The sequence below is a fragment of the Carettochelys insculpta genome, chromosome 1, assembly GCF_033958435.1.
Source record: "Carettochelys insculpta isolate YL-2023 chromosome 1, ASM3395843v1, whole genome shotgun sequence".
NCBI lineage: Eukaryota > Metazoa > Chordata > Testudines > Carettochelyidae > Carettochelys > Carettochelys insculpta.
This window is the reverse complement of record NC_134137.1, coordinates 309,437,420-309,462,696: the sequence shown is the minus strand read 5'-3', so window position 1 is coordinate 309,462,696 and position 25,277 is coordinate 309,437,420. Positions and strand designations below refer to the sequence as shown.

Sequence of the window (25,277 nt, the reverse complement as noted above, 5' to 3'; positions counted from 1 at the left end):
AGGTAAAGTGTTACAAAGTTCTTAGATGAATTAGTGACATTTATTCACTAGAGAGACGTAGCTATGTACCACAAAGATACTGAAGTTTGATTCTCCCTTCCCTGACACCTGTGCCAGCTCCCTGTGTCCAAATCTGAATGGTAGTTTGCCCAGGTGTAAACAACAACAGAAGGAGCAAGTCAGTAGAAAAATAGGCCCATTAACTTTACTGTCATAATCCACCAGTGATGAAAACCTACTGCAACATACTAAGAAGTTATGCTAAAGAGTGGCACTGCTTTTAGGTTGCTTTTAAACAAAAGTATGTTTTGCCCTTTGATTTTTCTTTTTCAGAAATGAGTGAATGAATGGTGGTCATCTTTTGATGGGATGTAATTTTTTTTTCCCTCTTTTATAAAAACTTGCATTGGAAAGCTCGTAAAAAAGAATCCCTTGCATTGTGACTTATTAAAAAGTTATTTCAGTATTTTTAAGATGAATGACTTTTTCATTGATATGTTGTCACTATCTTAGTCACCTGAAAATCAAAGTAGCTTCTTAGAATCAAAATCTTTACATTGCTATTGAAACTGAGTTGTGATTTCTTTGATATGACCCCTTATAACTGTTAGTGAGAAGACTTGGTTCAGTATCTTTGTTCTTAGATCCCCCTCCTTTGTCTTGCAGCTACTTGTGGCAGATTCCACTAACAATTGCAGTAGGAAATACGAGCCACATCTCTTCAGAGACAATTATATGGGTGTCTAACAAATCAGGTAAAAAACTTTCCTCTCAGTGGAATCTTGTAAAACGTACATATGTGTTCCTGAACTGTTTCTCAGAATTGATACGAGGTAATTGTTTAGATGCTGTGCACTCAGTTTCGACTGCTTGAAAATGAACTACAAGAAACACACATTTTAGGAGGGGAATGCAGAGGAAAGAACCAGGTAATCTTCACTAACGTTGGATGGTGCAAAGAAAAGCTTTTAAACAAAAGGATGTTCCAAAGCCACTATTTTGTATCTGAGATCATATACTAAATTGTTATATAAATGCTATTTCCTATGTAGAACGGTGAAAGCTAAATAAAGTATCTTTGTAGTAAAACACCTGGTAAATATAAAATCTGCAAACCAATACATGCAAAGTATGCAGTAATGCAATATTAAGGTTAAGAACACAGGGTTGTGTTTTTTTAATTTTTTTCAATCACCCACAACTAGTGTTAAGAAACTTTTAGTGTCCCCCAGAATCTTTGTATTGGTCTGCCAATGTGTTTCTAGCCCTGGTAGGTTGCTAGACATTATAGCATTATTTTTGTCTGATTACCATCTTGCTTTCCCTCCCTTGCTTCAATTCTGACATGATCATAGCAACCACTGTCTTGAGAACAACTTGTGCTTGAAACCAATGCCTTTTATCACTAGAAAGCAGCTAGGAATACCACCTTGCAAATGTTAGACAGCATTCCTCTTTTCTCTAACAGCACATGCTGCATTTGCTACAGAATGTATGTCAGAATTGAAGCGAGTGAAGAAAAAGTAGGGGAGATGAATAAGATGAGAAGAAGTGGGAGAGAAGGAGTCCTACCTCCCATACACGTGTGGGCAGTAGAGGAAGAGTTGACCTGGTTCACAGTTCAGAAGAGGGATAGCCATTGGGTTTTCTTTCAGAGTAAATAGAACTGGAAGGAAGAAATGGCCAAGCCTGTGTGTGCCTGTCTTTTCCTTTTTGTTCTTTTACAGGTCAGTAAGGGATAATAGTGCCTTAGAGCTTAGCAACTGGCAGGACTAGAAATGAATGGTGTATACCAGTAGAGCAGTGGAAATAAGAAAATCCCAACTTTCTAGGAGTATAAGGTGTGCGTTTCTAGCCCTGACTGTTCATGATATATCAGACCTTAATATTTTATTACTGCTCCCATTATCTAGCTTATCTTTTGGCACTGGTAAAGAACCGGTGTCTGGGATGAGAGTAATTTTCATTCTAGAATTTAGACACACATCGGTAAAGAAATGCTGATATTAATTTTTTCACAGCAGCATTAAGTTGGCCACAGTGATAATACCTAGCAATATTTCATCCTGCGTCATCCTTCTTATCTGATATTGGCCCTTGAGGCTTTATCTAGCTCCCACTTAAGTTAATGGCACGATTCCCTTTGATTGCAGTGGGAGCTGGTCAGGCCAATATAACTATCACTGTGTAGTCTCACTTTCACAAAAACACTCATGTCCTTCCCTCTGCCACTCATACCACCACTGAAAACTAATTTGTCACTTTCTCCCATGATCAGCTGCATAATTTCTTCATTGCTACCCTTTATTCACTGAATACCCCATCTCATCTAATTCAAAATGCTACTGTATTCTCCTCCCTAAGACCTCATTGGAGATGACTACAAGAAATCAACGAATGATGGCTATGGCAATCAACAGTCCTCAGCTATGTCTGTTACCCTTTGAAAACAACTTTCAAATGATTAAAGCCGCGTCTACATGTGCTGCCTATTTCGAAGTAGCCGTGCCAACTTCAAAATAGCGCCCGCTGCGTCTACACGTGCCGAGTGCTATTTCGAAGTTGAAATCGACGTAAGGCGGCTAGACGTCGAAGTCGCTATCCTCATCAGGAGATGGGAATAGCACCCTACCTCGATGTTGAACGTCGAAGTCGGGCACGTGTAGACGATCCACATCCTGCAACATCGAAATAGCGGGATCATCCATGGCAGCCATCAGCTGAGGGGTTGAGAGATGCTCTCTCCAGCCCCTGAGCTCTATGGTCACCGCGTGCAGCAGCCCCTTAAAGCTCCCCGCCCCCTTATTTCCTGTGCGGGAAGCTGAGAGCTCGTGCAGGCAGCAGCACAGCCACGTGCCCAGCCTGCACGTCCCTCAGCAGCTCCAACCCACCACCCTGCACCCCATGGCATCCAGCCAGCCCCCCAAGCGCCCACAGGGCACCCCCCCTCCAAGGGGACCCAGGGTGCCCAGCCTGCTAGCCAGAGGGGGAAGAGGCAGCGGGGCCCCTCCTGGACGGAGGCCGAGATCCGGGACCTGCTGGGGCTCTGAGACGAGGAGGAGGTGCTCCAGGTAATGGGGAGCAAGAGGCGGAATGCGGATGTGTTCGCTCGGCTGGCCGAGGGCCTGGCTGCCCAGAGTCACCCTGCCTGCACTCCTGACTGCGTCAGGAGTAAGGTAAAGGAGCTGCGGCAGGGTTACGCCTGGGCCCGGGACACGGCCAGCCGATCTGGGGCCGCCCCTGCCGCTTGCCCCTTTTACAGGGAGCTCAGGGCCATCCTGGGCCCTGGGTACACCTCCTCCCCCCCGGACACCCTTGACACATCGGGCGACGAGCCCCAGCAGGCCCCGGAGACGGAGTCTGGCCCGGAGGCCAGCCCTGCACCCAAGACCCCCCCACAGGAGCCCACCCCTGGGACACCAGAGGAGGAGGAGGAGGCCTCCAGCGACAGGGGGCTCCAAGTCGACCTCCCCTCCAGCAGCTCCAGCAGGGCGTCCGCCCGATGGGTGTCCCCCGACCGTGGGAGCGGACCGTCAGGTATGTACCCCCCTGGTGCACACCCCCGGGGTTAAGGGGCAGGGATAAGAGACATGGCCAGGGCCCTCCACACACCCAGATGACCATGGCCCCGAGGACAGCAGTGACATGTCCCTCAGAAGAGTCCATCAGCCCCTGCCCCCCAGCAGGACAGTGCCATGCCCCATACCTGGGGATGGGGGGAGCGGAACCTAGGGTCCCCCGTGGGGGGTGGGGGGGTTGGACACCCATCATCATCATCAGCATCTCCAGGGGATGGGGATGGGGAACCAGCAGCAGAGGGGTGGGGGGACAAGGGCCATGGGTCAGGGCCCAGACTAATGGCTGTCTCCACTCTTCTTCCCTCCTCTGTTCCTCAGCTGCATCATCGGAGGGCCCGGAGAGCACCAGCGCGGCGTGTGTGGTCCCGGAGAGCCCACCGGGGCCATCCCACCAGGCCAGCCCCTCGGCGGAGCATGGACCAGCCCCAGGACAAGCCTGACAGCGGTGGAGCCATCTGTGGGCATCCACGGACCCCCAGCTGCTCGCCACCCTCCGGCGTCAGGTGTCCGAGCGGCGCCTGCAGGTGGAGGAGCGGCGGCTCCATCTCCAGGAGCGAGCGCTGGCCTGGCGCCAGGAGGCTTGGGGGGCTTTCATGCGCACCTTCGAGTCCATCGCGCGGCACTTGGTCCCCCCTGCCGCTCCGCCTGCTGTCCCTCTACCATCAGCCGTCCTGCGGCCTGCCACCAAGGGGGACCATGGGCTTCCGGACTCCGCCCGGCCCTATCTGCCGGTTCGCCCAGCCCCCACGCAGCCTCGACCGGGCCTCCGGCCGAGACATGGGTCACTCCCCCCAACGCCAGGCGCAGGACAATGGGGGTGCGTGGCCGAGGACGTTGCCCCCCAAGGCCCCCTCCTTTGGACATATTCCCCCCATCTTTGTAAATAGTTTTTGTTCTACCACTGTTTTGTACCTGCCCCCCCGTGTACACAGTTCCCCCTTCTTCTTCTGTTAATAATTAATACAAGGTTGCGCGGTTTTGTTTAAAAAAAATTCCATTTATTGCACAGAAGTGTGTGTGGGGGGTGCTCTTGGGTTCTCTGTGGTGTGGGCGTGGGGGCAGGGAGTGTTGTGGAGGATGCGGGGGTGCAGTGGGTGACTCACCCGCATCTGGCCCTGCCAGCGTTCACCCTGCAGCCAATCAAAATGGGCCCTCAGGGCCTCCTGGACCCGGATCCCCTCAGGGTCGACCTGGCGACTGGGGGCAGTGGGTGGCTGGATGTTGGCCCTGCCAGCCTCCACAGCCCAGCCCTGGAAGAAGGCCTCTCCCTTGCTCTCCACCAGGTTGTGGAGTGTGCTGCACGCGCCCCCAACCTGGGGGATGTTGGTGAGGCCTGCATCCAGGCGGGTGAGGAGACATCTCCAGCACCCTTTCAGGTGGCCGAAAGTGCGCTCGACCACCTGGCATGCATGGTTCAAGCACATGTTGAACCGCTCCTGGCTGGCTGTGACATGGCCCATGCAAGGGTGCATGAGCCAGGGCCGGAAGGGGTATGCCATGTCTGCGAGGAGGCAGAGGGGCATGGTGGTGTCCCCCACCGGGATCTCCCGCTGGGGGATGTAGGTCCCCACCTCCAGCCGGCAGCACAGGCCCAAATTTCTGAACACCCAGGCATCGTGGGTGCTGCCAGGCCATCCAACATAAATGTCCAAGAAGCGGCCCCGGCTGTCCACCAAGGCCTGGAGGACCACGGAATGGTATCCCTTCCTATTGAGGAAGCGTCCCCCGCTGTGCTCTGGGGCACGGATGGGGATATGGGTCCCATCCAGAGCCCCAAAGCAATTTGGGAAGCCCAGGCTGGCAAACCCCGCGATGGCAGTATCCAGGTCCCCAAGCCGCACGAGCTTGTGGAGGAGCAGGGCATTGATTGCGCGGACGACCTGCAGGGGAAGGACATGAGAGAGCACCGGTGAGGGGTGTGCAGGGTGTGTCTGGCCCTCCCCCCAGGCTGCCCCCCCAGACTGCCCCCCCAGGTCCTCTTACCTCCATGAGAACAGCCCCGACGGTGGCCTTTCCCACGCCAAACTGCTGCCCTATGGATCGGTAGCTGTCTGGAGTGGCCAGCTTCCAGACAGCGATGCCGACCCGTTTCTCTACAGTGAAGGCACGTCGCATGGGGGTGTCCTGATGCCATAAGGCAGGGGTGAGCCACTGGCAGAGCTCCAGGAATGTCTGCCGGCTCATTCGGAAGTTCCGGAGCCAGCGGTCGTTGTCCCAGTCGCCGAGCACCAGCCGCTTCCACCAGTCTGTGCTCGTGGGGTATCTCCACAGCCGGCGGTGTGTGCGGCGGGGGGTGGAGGCGCTGGGAGAGCAGCAGGGTCTGGGGCTGCTTCCTCATCCCCCGAGGACAGCTCATCTTCTTCAAATAAAAGATGGTAAGCTGCCTCCTGCATGTCACTGAGCAGGGCAGCCACTGGTCCTCCAGGGGCGGGTGTGTGGGCCTCTGGCTGCTGCTGCTGCTGGGGGTCCATGCTGCTTACATGGGGTGTGCATGCTTGTGGCTCAGCAGACTGCATGCTGTGCAGGCTGAGTGTGTCTGGGAGGGGCCCTTTAAGGGAGCGGCTAGCTGTTGCCCCGGAAGTGCTAGTCCGCCCTGTGACCCTGTCTGCAGCTGTTCCTGGCACCCTTATTTCAATTTGGGCCGCTTTTGTGTGTAGATACTCCTCTGCAGCGCCTATTTCGATGTAGTGCTGTCCAACGTCGATGGCACCAGCCCTGGAGGATGTGTAGACGGTATTCACTGAAATAGCTTATTTCCATTTCGCTACATTTCGATGTAGCATCCCAGTGTAGACGTAGCTTAAGAGGCATAAAGAGGTAGGCATATATAATCAATGTGATGATGAACTATATACAGTCTTTATGCTTTTTGCTTTCCTACCCCTCACTCACTGGTTGATTCCAGTTTGAAATTAGATTGTATGATCATCAGGGCAGAGATGGTATCTTGCATGTTTCTACAGTTTCTAGAATAGTAGTGTCTTTGGATATGTTGAATGTGTGACTCGTGGTACCTTTTGTTCTTGCAGAGTACAATAATTCTTGCTACTATGGGCATCCTTGGAGGTTTTCTGCAGCTGATACAGGAATGTTGTGCATGGTGCTCAGGAAGTCTTGAGTCTGAAAGAGGCAATTTCTAAGCTTGTTAATTTGTGGGGAATCCCAGTGAGTTTTCACAGTACAGAGGATGAGTCTTGTAGTCTAGACAGAATTCTGCAAATGGAGTTTAGAGGCTCAAGATGTGTAACAGTTGGCTTGCAAGTTAAGATGCACTTTTGTTTCAGTTCAGAAAAGCAAGTCCAGTAGTGGCCATTCTGAATTCAGTTAGTAGTGGGACAGAGCTCAAGTGTCATTCAGTCAGGATAAGAAGAGGATGAGCCACTGACACACAGACCAAAATAAATGAAAAACTAACCCCCTGAAGGACTCAGAAACAAGCTTAGGGGAAGGTGTTAGGTGATGGTACATAGAAGAGGTAGCAGATGCACCTTTTTGATAGGGAAGGAGCTGGATGTGGTCATCTGTCACCACTGTGAAAAACCTCCCTTCCTCCATCAGGCAACCAGGAGAGACTCTGAGACTTGTGAGACATTCACAACAGGCACCCATAGGTGCTGGAGGGGGCATCAGTGTCCTCATCCTGAAGCCAAAAGCCATGGACAGTCACGAAATTGGGCTGGCAAAATGCAATATGAGACAGAGGGAGAGAGTGTCAGAGTGATTCATCAGTTGATCCATAAGCACAGTGCTTCACGACACTTAACACAGTGATCTGTCCTTGTTCCAGTAGCTCCACAGCTGGCAGGTTGCTCTGTCTTCCTCTGAGGCCCACCAGTGCAATAATTAAAGGAAATAATAGTCAGTCCACCAGAAATGTACTGGACTTGGTATCTGATTATGTGGTGGTGTTAGGCATCCATTCTTGGCACTCCAAGATGGACTTTCATGGATGTTCTTTCACTTGCAACATTTCAAGGAGGAAGATGCTGAGTCTGGAGAGCAATAAGGCATCAAGAATATGAAGATCCCCGTAGCAATCCTCCTCTTCCACCCCCACCATTGCCTTCAGCTGCTGCTCTCATGTTCCATGTGGGCTGTCCCTGAGGAAGCTGATGTGTATTCATGTGGATGAATGAAAACCTGTTCATGTTCCCTAGAGAGGGGCGTGCTCCTCTTGGAGATTATAGTGACAGCTGTTCTGAAGAAATGCTCTGAGCATATGTTTGATGTGGGGGCAAAAGAAGAGAGAGACACACAGCCAAGAGATGAAATGCTGTCCATACATCCCTCTTCAGCTACCAAATAACAAAGAGGCTCTGAGTCTGTGGGCACTACTCAGATATCCTGGCACATCCTTTCACCACCTTGTGCATCACAGTTTTAGCAAATGCCTCTCCAAGAGGGCAGGAGATAGTGTCAACCACAACAGACTCCTCCACTCTGTCACAAAAAGTCATAGAGCTCTCTCCCTTTGTACTGATGGAGGTGCTAATCTACCGCTGCAGCATTTGCTGTAGTGTTGACTTCTGGTGGCGAAAATGCTGCTGCTCACATCTTGAGGATCATTGCAATATCCCACAGTTGAGATTTCAAGTGGAGTATGTCTGTCTCCCTGTTGTTTGGGAGGAAGGAAGCCATGACACTTCTGAAATGGATAACTGACGTCAAAGAGTGCTCCTTCTGCCTGCTGTCTCTGAGAGGGCAGTCTTCCAGCAGGCAGATAGCATGACTCCCACCAGGGACTTTCCAATACAGCCACTTTGTTCATCAAAGTGGTTCTTCATGTGCATCAGTTTTACCTCCAGTGGGTAGTGTTCCTTGGCTAAGCCCCACGTCATCCTTGGTGGCCATCTTTCTGGCCTCATCCATGTTGTAGGAAGTCAGTTAGCTTCTTTGTGAGCTGCCAGTGGGGAGCAAAAGTGAGAGTTGCACGTGGTCACCGCCTCAAGCTCCATCTGGGTTGTAGGGCAGGGAGACTACATTAGGCCTGCAGATAGTTCAGGCCTGCAGCTTTCAGTGTTCGTACGGTGCTGAGCAGCACCAGCTGAAGTAGCCACAGATCTTCCTGGCTATTGGCAACTAGAATGAGATGGTGAGTGGGGCAAGAGGTGTGATGGAAGCCATTATCATGCACTGACTTCCTGATTTAATCTGTTGTCCGGTGTGACAAATCCAGAGAGAGAACACGAGGGGTCAGGCTGTTCTGTGGCAGCATATAGTTTCCCTGGGATGCGTCCTGCTCCGCAAACCCACATGTGGAATGTGCAGCGTCCTGCTCACTAAGGACACAAATTACCAGTATGTGTAGGTTCTGGAGGACAAATTTAGGCTGCTAAGGGAGAAACTAAAATCCAGGACCTCCGTGGTAGCATTTTCTGAAACGATTCCAATTCCATGTTCAGGACCAGGTAGACAGGCAGAGATTCAAGGAATCACTACATGGAAGAGATGATGCTATAGGAATAGTGGGAGAGGGATTCATCTTTTCAGTGAATGGGGAACCTTTTGGAAAAGGAGGACCCTATACAGGAAGGATGGGCTCCTGCTAAACCTAAATAGAATCAGGTTTCTGAAACCATCTTTGCCGTTCTGGTCATCCCATCTTGAAGAGGTCGTAGAGGAGTTTTTAAACTGAATGGTATGGGGGAAGCTGGTAGAAGTGGAGGAGCACACAGGTTTGATAGAGACATCCCATGGAGAGGGTCTTTTAATAGGAGTTTTCTATATCCTAGTAAGGAGGAGAGGCTGGAAGTTGATAAAGCACCGGTGGGAACTGAAGGAGAAAAGGTGAAAGAATCCTGTTCAATTACATCACATAAAAGCAGATTAATACAAAGTGACAAAGTTTATAAGTGCTTGTCAACAAATGTTAGATGTGTAAATAAGATGGGTAAACTTGCGTGCCTGGTATTAAATGAGGCTATGGATATGAAAACATCACAGATGCTTGGTAGAATGATGACAGTCAATGGGACACTGTACTACCATGGTACAAAATATGTAGGAATGACAGAATAGAGCAGTCACATGAGAATTCTGAAGGAACTCAAATATGATATTGCAAAATTACTATTTGTGCTATGTAACCCATCACATAAAACAGGTTTTGTGCCAGATGACTGGAGAATATCAAATTTGGTCCCATTTTTAAAAAAAAAGACCCCAAAGGTGATCATGCTAATTACAGGTTGGTAGCATAACCTCAGTACCAGAAAAAAAATGGTTGAAACCAGTGCTTTTTTTGTACACAAAAAGGTGCTGGAATTCAAGCCCCAAATGGTACCTCCCCCAGGCTTTCCCTCCCCCCTGCAGCCCAAAACCACCCCCATGACCCCCCCCAGCTCAACCCCTCTGCAGCCACAAACTGCCCCCACTACTGCCCTACCACTGCTCTAACCCCAGTGCAGCCCCACCTCAACCTCGTCTGGCCCCACCTCTCCCAGCTCAACATCCTGCATGGCTGTGCGTCCCCAGCTGAACTCAACCCCCTTTAGCTCCACCCCCGCCCCGCAGCCCCAACCCACTCCAGGCTTAACCCTCCTCACCAACCAAAACCCAGGACTTACATTTCAAAAGGAACTCCACATGCTCCTGCTGCTTTGCTGGCTGCACAGCTCTCCCCATGTACAGCTGCAGGAGCAGCACCCTGCCTGCATGCTGAAAGAGTAGGAGTCAATTTGAGTGGCTTAATGGTCTGTCTAGCCATTAAATCAATTACACTGAGTCCTGCTCTTTCCCTGCAGGCAGGGAGCCAGAGGTGGCATCAGAAAAAACAGAGGCAGAACACAGTTCTGCTGCATTATGCCAGGAACAAAAAAAAGCCGTGTTTGAAACTATTGAAACTATAGCAGAGAACAGAATTACCAGCCACGTAGATGATCAGGATTTGTTGGGGGAAGAGTCAATGCAGCTTTTTTGAGAAAAGAAATCATACCTCACAAATCTACTACAGGTTGAATCGCTCTCTTTCAGTACCCTCAAGACCTGACCAGTCCAAAATGAGAGAATTTGCTGAACCATGGGAAATTAATATTGCTAGCAGCGTTACCAACACTTCCACTGCCTACTGGGCTCTTACAAGCCACTTAGAGATAAATTACAGGTAAATACCAGCATAGAACACTGAGATGCAGGATTGGTGGCTGTAAATAAACTTTATGGGACCACGGGAAATTTGGCCACACACATGATAAGTGGTCATCTGGCTATCTAATATAATTCTGGATTACAGATATTGCTAAATGAGAAAGTGCAGGACTAGAGAGGTTCAACCTGTAGAATTCTCTAAGGGGATCAACAAATGTGAACAAGAATCATCGAGTGGATATCATGTACATGGGATTGCAGAAAGTCTTTGACAAGATCTCCCACCAAATGCTCTTAAGCAAAGTTAGCAGTCATGGAGTAATGCATCAGTAATGGATTAAAGACAAGAAACAAAAGGTAGGTATAAATGGTCAGTATTGAGAAGGGAGAGCAGTAAATAATAATGTCCTCCAAATATCTGTACTGAAACCAATGCTGTTCAACATATTAATAAATCATGCTGAGAAAGAGGAAAAGAGTAAGTTGGCAAAAAGAGTGAGTTTGCAGACAGTATAAAATTACTCAGGGCTTGTCTGCACTTGCCCCCAACTTCAAAGGGGGTGTGTTAATCAGGGCGATGGAGATTACTAATGAAGTGCTGTGGTGAATATGCAGCACTTCATTACACTAATTCTCCCCCACAGCAACTTCAAAGCTTCAAACTTCGAAGTGCTGGCATGCGTGTAGCCACGGGCACTTCAAAGTGCCCATGCTATTTCTAAGTGCCTTTACTCCTAGAAATTTTGAGGAGTAAAGGAACTCGGAAGTAACATGGGCGCTTCGAAGTGCCCCGGCTACACGCATGCCGGTACTTAGAAGTTTGAAGCTTCGAAGCTGCCGTGGGGGAGAATTAGCCTAATAAAGTGCTGTGTATTCACCTCAGCACTTCATTAGTAATCTCCCATCGCCCTGATTAACATGTCCCCTTCAAAATTGGGGGCAAGTGGATACCCAGCCCATGAAATCATCAGGAATATATCAACTTTAAGATCCCTTTACACAGCAAGATAGGTATAAAGTGTGTGTAAATGTAACTAATCTCAGCTCTAAGATCTCTTCACTCTGTCTGAATTAACCAGTTCTTCACTGGGCTCCAGACGGTAAGTGCCAAAATCAGTTTCAAAGAAAAATTACTTTTGAGCTAGCCATGTGAAAATAACTACTCTACAGTATTTGTAAAGGTAAAAACAAGCAGGATGCATTATTTATTTCCTTAAAACTCAAAAATAATTCATGTAGTTTAGTTGCAACTTAAAAATCAATCTTTGTAGTAAAGCGAGATTTCTGCCCAGAAGAAATACCTTTTTGAGAATATTACAATTTTCTGAATGTGGTGCTTAGGCACAGGTGCCACCGTCATGTGAATTATAGTTTTGCTATTGTGATTCTCTAGTAAATATGTTTGTGAAAAAGAGAGGAAGTTGCCTCTGTGTAGAGTGGTTTCGGGGTGCACATAACCAACAGAAGATCATGAGGGGAAAAGAGAACTTGTATATAGGAATTAATGAGAATCTACACAGGCTCAGACATCAAATTCCAGTAAATTGCATAGAACTCAGTGAAGTACATGTACCAGTCAACACTTTACAATAACCCGCTGCTTGTTTGAGCAGTGATGACATGGAAAGATTCCTGCCACTGTTTGCTTGAAAAGGTCAAGATATCAATGTCCTTATAAAAAGAGAGGTTATGATTGTAGTTAAAACTGACTGAAAGCAAGGATAATGTTTTCAGATTTTGAAAAGACACTGCTCTTCTGTATCACTGTTATCTCTGTATGAGACATCCTACGGCAGATATTTATGGAGGAGGGTGTTTTGAAGTTGTCAGATTGGATTGGCAGCCATCGTTCTGTATCATGTCTTGTGGCATAACTAGCTTACATAACTATTTCACAAAAAGCCACAAGTAAAACTACTTTTATCCGAAGTGAATATATGTATGTATTTGTTCCCTTTGTTGTATTACACCCTTGTCTAGATGGTCTGTACTTAATACTTCTGTTTAGTGGGTTATTGGACCACACTGGTTCATAAATTTTAGATCATTTGTCAATGTGGAAGGTGTTTTTGGATTTAATTTAATGATATGGAAAAAAAGCATTTATGAGTCATTATTTTCAAATATTGCAGCAATTTAAGCAAAATTACTAGTAAAAATTCACACACAGAAATTGATATAACCGGTAAAAGTTATATTGAAATTTCACTTACTAAAAAGCATGACGACTTTAATCCTGGCTTATTTCATCTGTGAAACACAAAACAAAGCTGTAACTCGCAATGAATGGGCCCACTGCAAAGAGCCCTTCCACCACTCTTTTACCCCTTCACTTGACATTTGGGGAGAATACAACCATCTCTAACCTTGACTCATACCCATAACCTCTCCTCTTGCATCTGTGCAGAGAGAGGAGCATAATTTTCAGATGGTAACTTAGGAGATTTTATTTCAGTCCTTTTCCTGTTGGGCCAGGTGTCCTCGTGTGCCTTGACTGTGGATCTAGAGTCCCTCTGAATTTTCTTCTCTGCCAGCCATGGCTGTATTAATAAGTTTAGGTATGGACAGTGAGGAGCTGGGATACAGAAGCAGAGTGTCCTTTAGTCCTGTCCAAAGTTATCAAATTTGTCCCTCCCTATATTACTATGTAATTTAAAGGGAATTAGCCTGTTTACGCATAATGTTGAATCAGTTTACTTCAGAGCTGATGAGAGTCTTCACCGGACCCTGTGAGGAAGCTGACTCCAGTCCTCTGGGATGGGGCAGGGCATTGGGTAGAAGTACAAGCCTTTGAGGCTAGCCTCCCCCAGCCAGCGCTATGGTGCCACCAGGGTTGCAGGGTACAGACCATCAGGTTAAAGGCCTGGGTTCTGGCTACTTCTACTGCTGAGGTAGCAACAGTAGTAGCTGGGAGACTCCAGCCCCTTTAAATTACCGAGCCCTGCGGCAGCTGCCCCCTTTTTGCCGCCACCTCCATGTCAACAATCCTAGTTTATTTCGAAATGTGATTTTTAAACCATTCTAGTTAAATTGGTGCAACATTTTGTGATAAAACACTTAAATCAATTTTAACCTGGTTTATAGCAGTTTGGCTGCCATCTTAAATTGATGTTAGCAGTTTTAAACGAATATAGTTGTGCCACCATGGGGGTTTTCAACAGTTTAAATAAACTGCTTTAATTAAACTAGTTTCAATAACCTGGTGCAAGTTTAAACAAGCCTGAGCAGAGAAATAATAAGTAGAGATTTGTGTCTTTTGCAACATTCAAAAAAAGTGTTTTTTAAAATGTTAATTTTAGAAAACTGTATCAGTGAGAGACCTGTGTTGTAGTAATTTATGGGGGATTTGGTTCTGCAGACAACTAATTGAGCTGATGTACATAGCAGAGCTGCGATAGCTCATAAAGTTGCCCATGTGCTTTGTGTTGGTATAATCATGGCTTCGGTGGTCTGTATTGCTTCACCATAAAATTTTGATTGTTATGTATTTTATCATGTGCTTCTAGTATTATAGGGGAGATGGAGATATAACATGTACACGACACCCATAATTTTGATCCCCTTTTATTTGCTTGCTAATTACATTTTACAAAAAATGTCAGAATTAACAACTAGGTAGTCTGGTCCTTGTGTCTTGTATTAGATGGCATATGTGAATTTGAGTGTATCAGATTGTATTAATTTTGTTAGGTTTACATAGTCGAGGCACACTGATCAGTTTCCCATTGGAACTAGGTCCAAGAGATGTTTGCATGTAGGTTTGATCAAGCACATAGAAACTAAATTACCTTACACTGTATGGCAATGATTTTTTAAAAAATCCATTCTTTCATTTTTGAGCAAGTCCTAGTTTAAAATAAATAACTAGTTGAATCAAAATAATTTACTAGATTAAGACATTCTTTATGAAACCCTTGGGGCTTGCATGCAGTCTCATTGAAGTTAAAGAAGTTTTGACCCTGGGATGTGTTTGTGCGCAGCCCCTGTCCTGCAGATGTTTATGTGCATGCTTCAAGTGCATGAGTAGAAAGCAGTGTTAAATGCTCGCAGAAGTGTTTGTGGTATTAGGCCTAAATTGTTGTTTAAAGAATAAAAGAAAAAGAAAATAATAATACATATGGTATAAGCAATATTAACTGATTAGGATGAAAAGATCTTTTCATGGACTCATTGCCACAAACCAAACTGCTGCTCTCATTGATAATGTACAGAACTCTTTAGGGGTTACCTGGAAACAAACAGCTTGATTCTGATCTCATTTTCACTGGTGTAATAAAGAAATAACTCTATTTAAATCAACAGAGTTACACTGGTGTAAAACTCAGGTGGGGAGAGTGGAATCTGGCCTGAAGTCTTGAAGTAGCAATTCGTTTCACCATCATTTAATTAAGGCTATTTTGAAAAGAAACTGCTTCTCCAGTACTCTGATTCTATAACTGGGTCCTCATGAGTGCAGGCTGAGTTGAACGAGAAGGGTCCAGAGTTGTCCCTTTATATTATTCGTAGTAGAACACATGTTGAAAATTGTAAATAGCCTACAAAATTAACTACAGTAAATTCTTTCATATCCAGGAGCCTCAGGGCCAGGATATTGCCAGATATTCAAATATTTGGATAATAGCAAGTTATACCCAGCAATGCATAATACTAAAGAAAAACAAAATTAGACATTCAGAAACAAAAATGTATGCAGAGTACTTTGTTTACCACAACACTAATATTTTACACTGTAAATTTGTACTGTAATTGCTGTATTTATTTGTATTTGCTTTCACTGTACTGTACTTATGGAAAATGTGACTAAAAGTTACATATGATTAAAATGCCGGTTATTTGAGAGTTCTGGATAATAGAATGCTGGATATGAGAGAGTTTACTGCATATCACTAGAGTTCATCTATTATTTTAAATATTTTACTAGTCATTTGTGAAAATTATGCAAAATAAAATAATTATTTTACTTACAAGAGTATTTATTCTAGGGAAAATATGTAAAATATATTCTTTAAAATGTTAAATCATTTTCAAATTAAAAAAATAATCTTTTCCTTACATTGTTCTTTGTGTCCAGAACATCACAGAATTGCTGCTTTAGACAAGACAAGCTGGTTGCTGGGGAACATGAATCAAACTGGCTACTTTCGGGTTAACTATGACATAAGGAATTGGAGGTTGTTAATTGACCAACTAATGAGGAACCATGAGGTAAGCTCCTGGTTTCGCACCTAGAATCTGCTTTGATGTGTGAGCGGGGTGAGCCATGGATCTGCTTTTATCATCCTTAATGATTCCATTTGTCTGTTTTTTCCCCTTACAGGTTATCTCTGTCAGTAATCGAGCAGGTCTGATTGATGATGCATTCAATCTAGCCAGGTATATTTTCCTGTAGCTAATCTAACCTAATATACAGTCCTGTAAAAATTCCTGCAGTTCTTTTCTTAGAGGACATGTGTGTTTTGAAATTAAATATTTTAACCCACTTTAACTGCTGCCACTTTTCTTTTCCTTATTCTTTTTTCTTTTCCTTTCCTCCTCTCCCTTCCTCTTCCCCCCAAGTATGGAGCACAAGCTGTAACCTGTAGCACTCTCATGACTCTCAATAATTGCTTGAGCAGTAATTCCAAGTCTTCAGAGTCCTCTTCAGTTTTGCAGCAAATTCAATCCAACATTTTGGAGATTAATAATCTCTTGCCTATGAACTAGGTTTGATATTGTTGGTAGTTTGATTTTTTTATATGACCCTAGTTGCATATTTAATTTGTCATGGAAAACACCTTCAAGCTTCAGGATTTTTTTCTCTTATTATATTGTTGTATCATGTCCCAATGTGTTTCTGGTAACCAATCACAGAAAGATTTTTTGTGTGATGATGATTATGTCACTTGGAAGATTATGCTTCGATTGAGTAGTTCCAAACTTTATGTAGTATTTTAATACTTTATTATAGATTACATATTTACATAATTGGATTTGATAACACAATGCCAATTAAATAATGATTTGTTAACAACAAAAGTCAATAGCATCTCATCTGTTTTAAATTCAGGACTACATCTACAATCAACGAGTAAAGAGAAGCTCTCTAAAAGGAGCCTGGAAGACATTAAGATTCTTGATATTCTTGAGAACACTTCTACTCTCAGCCAAACATCCAGGGGGCAAAGGCTGTGTGTTAACTATAGTTAACACTGTTGGCTTCTCTGTTTGCTGACAGCTTTTAGCTTTAAACTGTTGGTTGCAATAGACAACCCTACAGAGGTGCTTTGCATCAGAAGGACTCCCGGAGAGGTACTGCTAGACTCAGGCATGATGTCACTGAGGAATGCAGGTCAGGCTTGCCCTAGTTATACCTTTCTTGAAAGAATGAAACATGGCAGTGTACCCCCTTCTCCATCCTCCTTTGGGATGTTAGTGCTACTGCCACTGCTAGCCTGGACAAGAAGTGGAACAAGGCTTATTCCTTGTTGAGGGGTACTGGGGTGCAGGGAGAGACAATCTTGCATCCAGTGGTCACAGTGGTTTAAAATAACCAGCTACTGCATCAGCTAAGTAGGAAGAGAAATAGTAGACTAGAACTGCTTGTCCTGGCCTGGAAGTGGAGTAGTAGCACTCTCCCTTTCTTTTTAGCCCCTTTAATCTCTGCATGCCCCTGCCCACATGTATGTGTCCAGAGCTAATTACAGTTCATCACTTTGAATGAAATCCAGGTGGCATGGATTGCTGTGGAGCCAGCATTACCCTTAGTGTTCTCCATTGCCACTAGAATACTGCATAGCGCTCTGAGCAACCTTGACTATTAGAAGTACTAAAGGTTGAATATCTCTAGTCCGCCATTCTCTCATCCAGTGACTTGGGTAAACCAGTATGATTTTAGTTAGCCAGGCGACAACTTATCAAGGGTATGGCCTAGTTTCCTATGGTCCAAGAACCTTGTTTACAACCACCAGTCATGGTTCTCAGTGTTCTCTGGTGTTCTTCAGCTGTAATTTACCCCTACATGTCTTCTAAGAGCCCAGTTAGCAGTGGAAGTGTTAGTAATGCTGCTAGACGTTATTGCCTTCCTGGGGTCCAGCAAATGATCTTGTTCAGCATTGGTGCAATCCCAAGGGAGCTGGACTAGAGAAGTGCAACTTGTGTTGTGTATATATAGTAAAACAATATTTTGTTCTAGGTTAACAGTAGCACGACACTTCTAAGCTTCTTCTCATGACTAATAAAGCTTGAGTTGCCTGCAGCCTTACAATATTTGTCTGTGATCTGTTCAGTTTCCACAATCAATATCATATCTTGCCAGCACTTCAGTGACAGTCCATGCACTGCAAGAAGCTGTACTGCTAATTTGGAAGGTGGCCATCTTCCCTCTAAATCAGTACTGAACCAAGGGACTTGGGCGCTGTGTTGTTGAAAGTGCTCCCTTTTACATGAGATGTAAAGCCAAAGTCCTCAGTGCCTGGAGTCATTAAAGGGCCCATTTACAGACTAAAGTCTTTAATCCAGCTCTCCTGACCAAGTTCTTATTTGGGTTTTTACATATTGCTTATGTAGATATCCTCCCAGCTTCAGATGAATACAGCATTCCTCCTTTACCTTCCTAAATTGTTCTGTAGTATTGCTGAGCATTGCTGCATTTCCCTAAGGAGATCCCTGAACTTGATTATTTTGAAAGCACTGCAGAATCTTTCTCTTGGAATGCACTGTAGAAATGTAAGTCAGTATTGTTAGGGTTCAGCTACAGAGGTCTTCTGCTGCAGTTTGCAGTTTTCACAAAAGAAAGGTGTATACATGTGAATTACTTATCTAGAGTGAAATAGTGAAATGCCCCGTGACAGAGAGCCATAGAGCTCTATTCTGTTGTTTCGTCTTCCTCCTTCCTTCCTTGTCCTTACTGCTATGCAGTGCAGTTTATATCACTATCAATAGGTTGTCTTGCAAGAGAATCCAGGTGTGGCAGATTGGGTTATGGGAAAAGTTTACATATTTACATACAGCAGATTTACAGCCAGTGTTCAAAGAATAATGAGCTAATTCCTGGGGATAGATGAGCTCACCATGGTTCTTCAAATAAGAAAAGAGCATGCTCCTTATTGTCTCCCTGTCAGTTCATGTGCAGAGTATCATCCTTCTTGAGACAAACGATGAAGAACCCTGGTGCCTGTGTTTCATGTAATCACTTTGCTTCACTAGATATTTCCCCATTTCTGACTTCTTGGCTCTTTGATACCAGCTGCATTATTCTCCCGTTCTGCAAGGAAAAAAAAAAGAGAGAAACAGGGGCAAGAATATTCCTCCTACTCCATCTCATTTTTATAGGGAAAAAGAGAGCAGCATGAAGGGGCTTTAAAAGCTGAGTTTCCATCTGAGGAGGAATTCCTTTGCAACAAGCACTGCAGAAGGGAGCTGAAAGGTTGCCTTGCAGGAACCATCTTGCAAATCAGGACATACAAGTCAGGCCTTTGGCGATGGGGTGTGGCTGAATGAGATCATGCTCTGTGGATGTAGGCGTTTCTGAGGCTCATACATCTGACTCTAGAAGCTGTTGTAAATAAAACTATGTTTTGTGTGGGTTCTTGAGCTCTATAGCACCCACAGAGTTGGTGCCAATACCCCATCCCACGTATTGATATCTGGAGAGTATTCTTATGTAATCATCTGTGCTTAAGATGTGAGAATAAGTAACCTCCTTAACCAGACATAGAGCTGGTAATTGTTACATGGTTATCACAGATGTCCTATGTTAATCTACACTAGTATATGCATACATATATGTACTCTCAAAAAGACAGAAGCAGTGAATGTATCTGCTTTGTAAAATTCCTAGTCTACTATACAGTTTAGAGAATTTGTGCCTCTGTCTGTGCAGCCATCCATCAGTTTGTTCAAGAGCTCCTGAACTGTAAGGCCTAGGACCACCAAATGTGGTCTGCACCTTCCTCTTATCACATCTTAAAAGAAGATCAGGGATTCGTTGTGCCACAACAATGGGACATGTGTGGAATGCAATTGTTTCACACGAAACAGAAAGGGAGGAGTCTGACAGGAGGCATATTATACTCATGAGGGGCACCAAGCATGCTACCCACCATCCTGGCCTGCCCTGGGGAGCAGGTGCCAGCTGCTCTGCAGTCCCTGCCACCCCCAGGGAGAAGCTGGTGGGCAACCTGTGTGACCCCACTCCCAGGCTAGCCCTTGGATGATGCTGGCTTGTGGGCAGCACTGTCACTACCTCCCCTGCCCAGACCTGGACCCTGGCAGTGCCAGGTAAGTCTTCTAGTTTGTGATATTTTCCTACTTAAAAATAATGAATAAAAAGAAAAGTGCCAACCTAGTCATTTTACTTTTGCCTTTCTAAGAATTAGCTCCAAAGTAAACAATTGCCTTTTACTTTACTGTGTTTCTACCTGACTGTGTGATATGAGGAACTTATATGCAGAACAGCTCATCTCGGAATCTTCTGAAATGCTCCCCAGTGTTGCTGAACTTGATATGGTTCATATCCAGTCTGCCATACAGAGATTTGATTCACTTTTTCAGTGTCCTAGTATGATATTTCTATTAATGCTAATTTTATCCACAGTTTGTTTGTAGAGGATGTACCAGGTTTTCTCTTTAGTGTAATTTAATAGCCACAGGTCTAGGGAAAGCTGCAGAATTATTTCTATAATATATCTTGGAACACTGAATATTTTCTTTTGATATTTATATGTGCTTCTGCCTCTCCAAACTGTACATTATCCTCTTTATCTGCATTTTTACCTCTCCAGCATAGTGGTGTCTCCAATATAAATCATAGAGATGAATAGATACCTCAAAGGAATGTTTTAAAGTTGTCTAGCTTTCATTTCTTGAAGTTTGGGCCATTTTGTGGGAGTTTATTCTTTCGCCGTGTCTTGCCCATAGTAAATTAGTAGGGGTTGAATTGAATTGTTTTTGAAAATTATCATTGTTGCCTGTGTGGTTTGTCAGATGTCTCAGATTCTTGGCAGCTCTGTTTTTAGGACTGCTTCTTGTCAATGTATTGTAGGATAAGGGATGCACAAATCTTAATGCCCCTTAAACTCCATTTTCAGCTGTGGTCCCTAACCACACATGCACAGAGCATGAAGCAGGAGTTGGATTCCTTCTTAGCAAAATGGCTAGAAGAGCATTATTAGGATACAAACCGGTGAGTGCAAGAATGATGGTAGGGAGATTTGAAGCAAAACCGTTCAACATCTCAGACATACAGGTGTATGCACCCACATCAGACAGTACAGAGGAAGAGATTGGGCTATTCCATAAAGAATGGAAAAAGACAGTGGAGGAGATACTGAAGAAAGATGTGTTGGTCATCAGAGGAGATTGGAATGCAAAGGTTGGAACAGATAATGAAGGTTGCGAGAGAGTCATTGGAAGTTTTGGATATGGAGAAAGAAATGAACAAGGTGAGAAACTACTACAGCTTGCTACAGAGCATGAGATGGTGATCTGCAAAATAAGATTCCAGCAAAAGGACTGTAGGAAGTGGACATGGTGATCGAGTGACGGGAAGTCCAAGAACATGATAGGTATGATTTTGATAAGAAGAAGATGGATAACATCAGTACAGCAGTGCCGAACTTTCCAAGGAGCAGCTATAGACTCAGACTACAGTCTAGTGATGGCAAACATCAAGATAAAACTGAAAAGAAAATATCAGACAGTTTAAGAAAAGAAGAGATGTGGCGAAGCTATGTGAGGAAGAAACAGGGAATGCATACAATTGGCAATGAATATAAGACAAGGGAGGTGTATAAAACAATTAGGAATATTAATAAGAAATGGCAACCAAAGCCAATGGCGATCAAAGGTGAGAACAAAGAAGTGCTCATAAACAGGGAGAAGATTGTGCAGTGATGGACGAGACAGTGCACTGACCTATACAAAGGGGAAGCCGTGCTAGTCTATCAAAAAAAAAAGCAGTCAAGTAGCACTTTAAAGACTAGCAAAATAGTTTATTAGGTGAGCTTTCGTGGGACAGACCCACTTCTTCAGACCATAGTCAGACCAGAACAGACTCAATATTGAGTCTGTTCTGGTCTGACTATGGTCTGAAGAAGTGGTTCTGTCCCACGAAAGCTCACCTAATAAACTATTTTGCTAGTCTTTAAAGTGCTACTTGACTGCTTTTTGTTTTGACCTATACAAAGCACAGTTGGACCTGAGTGTCTCAGAGAAACTGACTGAAGAACTGAAAGAGATATCTCCACCAAGCATCGAGATCCAGACTGATATTTCAATGGAGGAAGTAGAAAAAGCAGTGAAATGACTAAAGAACAGGAGCCCTGGAAATAATAAGATCACGGGAGAGATGATCAAATACGGCAGAGAAAGCATGATTCAGGAAATTCACTGACTACGTAACATAACATGGAAAGAAGGGAAGGCGCCTAAGAAATGGACAAGATCTGTGCTAGTGACAATACGCAAGAAAAGAAGTACATTGGAGTGCAAGAACTACAGAACAATTGCCCTGATGAGTCATCTAGGTAACATGCTGATGATGATACTGACTTGGAGACTAAGGCTACGTCTACACTAGCCCCAAACTTCGCAATGGCCACGCAAATGGCCATTTCGAAGTTTACTAATGAAGCGCTGAAATGCATGTTCAGTACTTCATTAGCATGCAGGCAGCCGCGGCACTTCGAAATTGACCTGCCTCGCCGCCGCACGGCTCATCCCGACGGGGCTCCTTTTCGAAAGGACCCCGCCTACTTCGAAGTCCCCTTATTCCCATCAGCTCATGGGAATAAGGGGACTTCGAAGTAGGCGGGGTCCTTTCGAAAAGGAGCCCCGTCAGGACGAGCCGCGTGGTGGCGAGGCGCGTCAATTTCGAAGTGCCGCGGCCGCCTGCATGCTAATGAAGCGCTGAATATGCATTTCAGCGCTTCATTAGTAAACTTCGAAATGGCCATTTGCATGGCCATTTCGAAGTTTGGGGCTAGTGTAGACACGGCCTAAGATTGCAGATAGAAGAACATATAGCAGACCAGCAAGCGGAGTTCAGAAAAGATAGAAGTACCATACAGCAGATATTGGCACTAAGACTGATAGCAGGAAAAGCTTGACAAAAGAACAAGAACATATTAGCCGTGTCTACACGTGCACGTTACTTCGAAGTAGCAGCACTAACTTCGAAATAGCGCCCGTCACGGCTACACGCGTCGGGCGCTATTTCGAAGTTAACTTCGACGTTAGGTGGCGAGACGTTGAAGTCGCTATCCTCATCAGGAGATGGGGATAGCGCCCTACTTCGACATTCAACGTCGAAGTAGGGACCGTGTAGTCATTGCGCGTCCCGCAACTTCGAAATAGCGGGGTCCGCCATGGCGGCCATCAGCTGAGGGGTTGAGAGATGCTCTCTCTCCAGCCCCTGCGGGGCTCTATGGTCCCCGTGGCAGCAGCCCTTAGCCCAGGGCTTCTGGCTGCTGCTGCGGAAGCTGGGGATCCATGCTGCAGGCACAGGGTCTGCAACCAGTTGTCAGCTCTGTGGATCTTGTGTTGTTTAGTGCAAGTGTGTCTGGGAGGGGCCCTTTAAGGGAGCGGCTTCCTGTTGAGTCCACCCTGTGACCCTGTCTGCAGCTGTGCCTGGCACCCTTATTTCAATGTGTGCTACTGTGGCATGTAGACATTCCCTCGCAGCGCCTATTGCAATGTGGTGCTGCGCAACGTCGAAGTTGAACATCGACGTTGCCAGCCCTGGAGGACGTGTAGACGTTATTCATCAAAATAGCCTATTTCGATGTTGCTACATCGCAATTAGCTACTTCGATGTAGGCTTCACGTGTAGATGTAACCATACACTTGCTTTGTCGATTTTCAAAAGGCATTTGACAGTATAGATCAGAAAGTGACTTGTGTGGCGTTGGAGTCATACGGAGTGGATAGCACACTGATTCGTTTGCTGAAGGATATCAGTGACAATGCGGAGGCAGCGGTGAGAACATACGGGGAGTTGGGAAGTTGGTTTGAAACAAGTAGAAGTACAAGAAAAGGAGATCCAATATCGCCAAGTATCTTCATCGCACATCTGGAGAGAGCAATGGACAAGTATGGAAGTTGTATAATCTTCACACCTAATCTTCAAGTTGTTTTGAAGTAATGCTGAATTGTAGAGAGATCAAGGAAGAGGTAGAAGGGGTATCTGTGCACAGGAAAAGAATTAACAACTTGAGGTTCGTGGATGATATAGTTATCATTGAGGAAGATGAGGAGAAGCTAGCGAAAACAGTACAGGTGTTAAATGAAGAAGGGAAGCAATACGGAGTGATTATGATCATTGATAAAACAAAAACAATGGTGTTTGGAGATAAGGAAATAGGAAGGAAGATCAGTGTCAATGGTATTGAACTAGAAAATGTAGAGAAGCTCACATATCTGGGGAGCAACATAACATATGATCTAGACTGTAAGAAGGAAATAGCGACTAGAATAGAGAAAGCAAGAGTGAGTTTGAAGGCGAGGTATAAGATCTGGAAAAGCAAAGCAATTAGCTCAAGAACAAAGCTGAGCATCTTGAAAACCTGTGTATTCAGCAGCATGTTGTACGGATTAGAGACATGAGTAATAACGAAAGATTTGAAAAGAAGAATATTGGTGTTTGAAAGGAGTTGTTATAGAAAGATTTTGAGAATAGGATGGATGCAGAAGGTCACCAATGAGAAATTATATAGAAAGATACAGCTGAAAGAGAACCTGTTGCAGAAGGTTATAAAACGGAAGCTACAGCTATTTTGGGCATATTTGCAGAATGAACAACGAACGAAAAATCAAGACCCCGGTATTCGGCATAAAGGATGGTTCAAATAGGAGAGGCAGACCCCATGGAGAATGGATAGATGATATAGTAGATTGGTGCGGAGCTAGTCTACAGAAACTAAGCCACTCCACACTGGACGGGGAAAGATGGAAGGAAATGGTGAGAGAGGCATCCGACACCAACGGCTGCTGAGCCCACGGTTATTGATGATGATGATGATGATGATGACATTTACACATACAAACATTACTTTGATCTACACAAGTGAATGCACTTGATTGCACTTTAGCATGACCTGGTCAGCCAACATTACAATAGGAAACTATCAATGTAAAGGTAAAAATTGGTTTTCATTTATTTTTAAGCAAAATAATTTGCTAGTGCTTTTCCATGTGAGCTTAGTGTGGAGGTGTAACTCGCTGTAAGTGGATTGCTTACAGTTGAAAGCATCTCATTTTTTCCTCAGAAATCACATTCTCCTCACAGCCTGTCCTACTGGGTTTCTCCTTCCAACTCTAGAAAAAGCGTAGTCCTGGAAGCCTCAATTTTTAATAAGATCCCACGTGAATTCACATATATATGGGATGCAATGTTACACACTCCACCATAAGCTCCCTACAGTCAGCTCCTCTGCTGAGCAGCTAATGTGACTTCCAGATGCAAAGAGTGGAGCTATGCCATTATAACACCTTAACAAAGTTGCCAGAGGAAAGCTTAGTTAATTCAGCTCCACAAGAGGCAGTCACTATGTTGGCAGTAGAATCTTTCCCATAGATGTAGCACCATGTATATTGGCACCTAGGTCAGTACAACTACGTCACCCAGGCATGAAGATT

The 25,277-nt window shown here is 44.9% G+C and overlaps 1 protein-coding gene across 2 annotated transcripts in view; it reads left to right on the top strand.

Annotated features, from left to right (window-relative positions):
• Positions 1–25,277, top strand: part of TRHDE (thyrotropin releasing hormone degrading enzyme) — a 384,180-nt gene that overhangs the window by 274,384 nt on the left and 84,519 nt on the right. For both annotated transcript variants that reach the window (XM_075012759.1, XM_075012751.1), the window contains 3 exons: positions 667–755; positions 15,736–15,869; positions 15,982–16,037. In XM_075012759.1, coding sequence (XP_074868860.1) covers positions 667–755; positions 15,736–15,869; positions 15,982–16,037 — 279 coding nt within the window. The remainder of the gene's footprint in view (positions 1–666; positions 756–15,735; positions 15,870–15,981; positions 16,038–25,277) is intronic.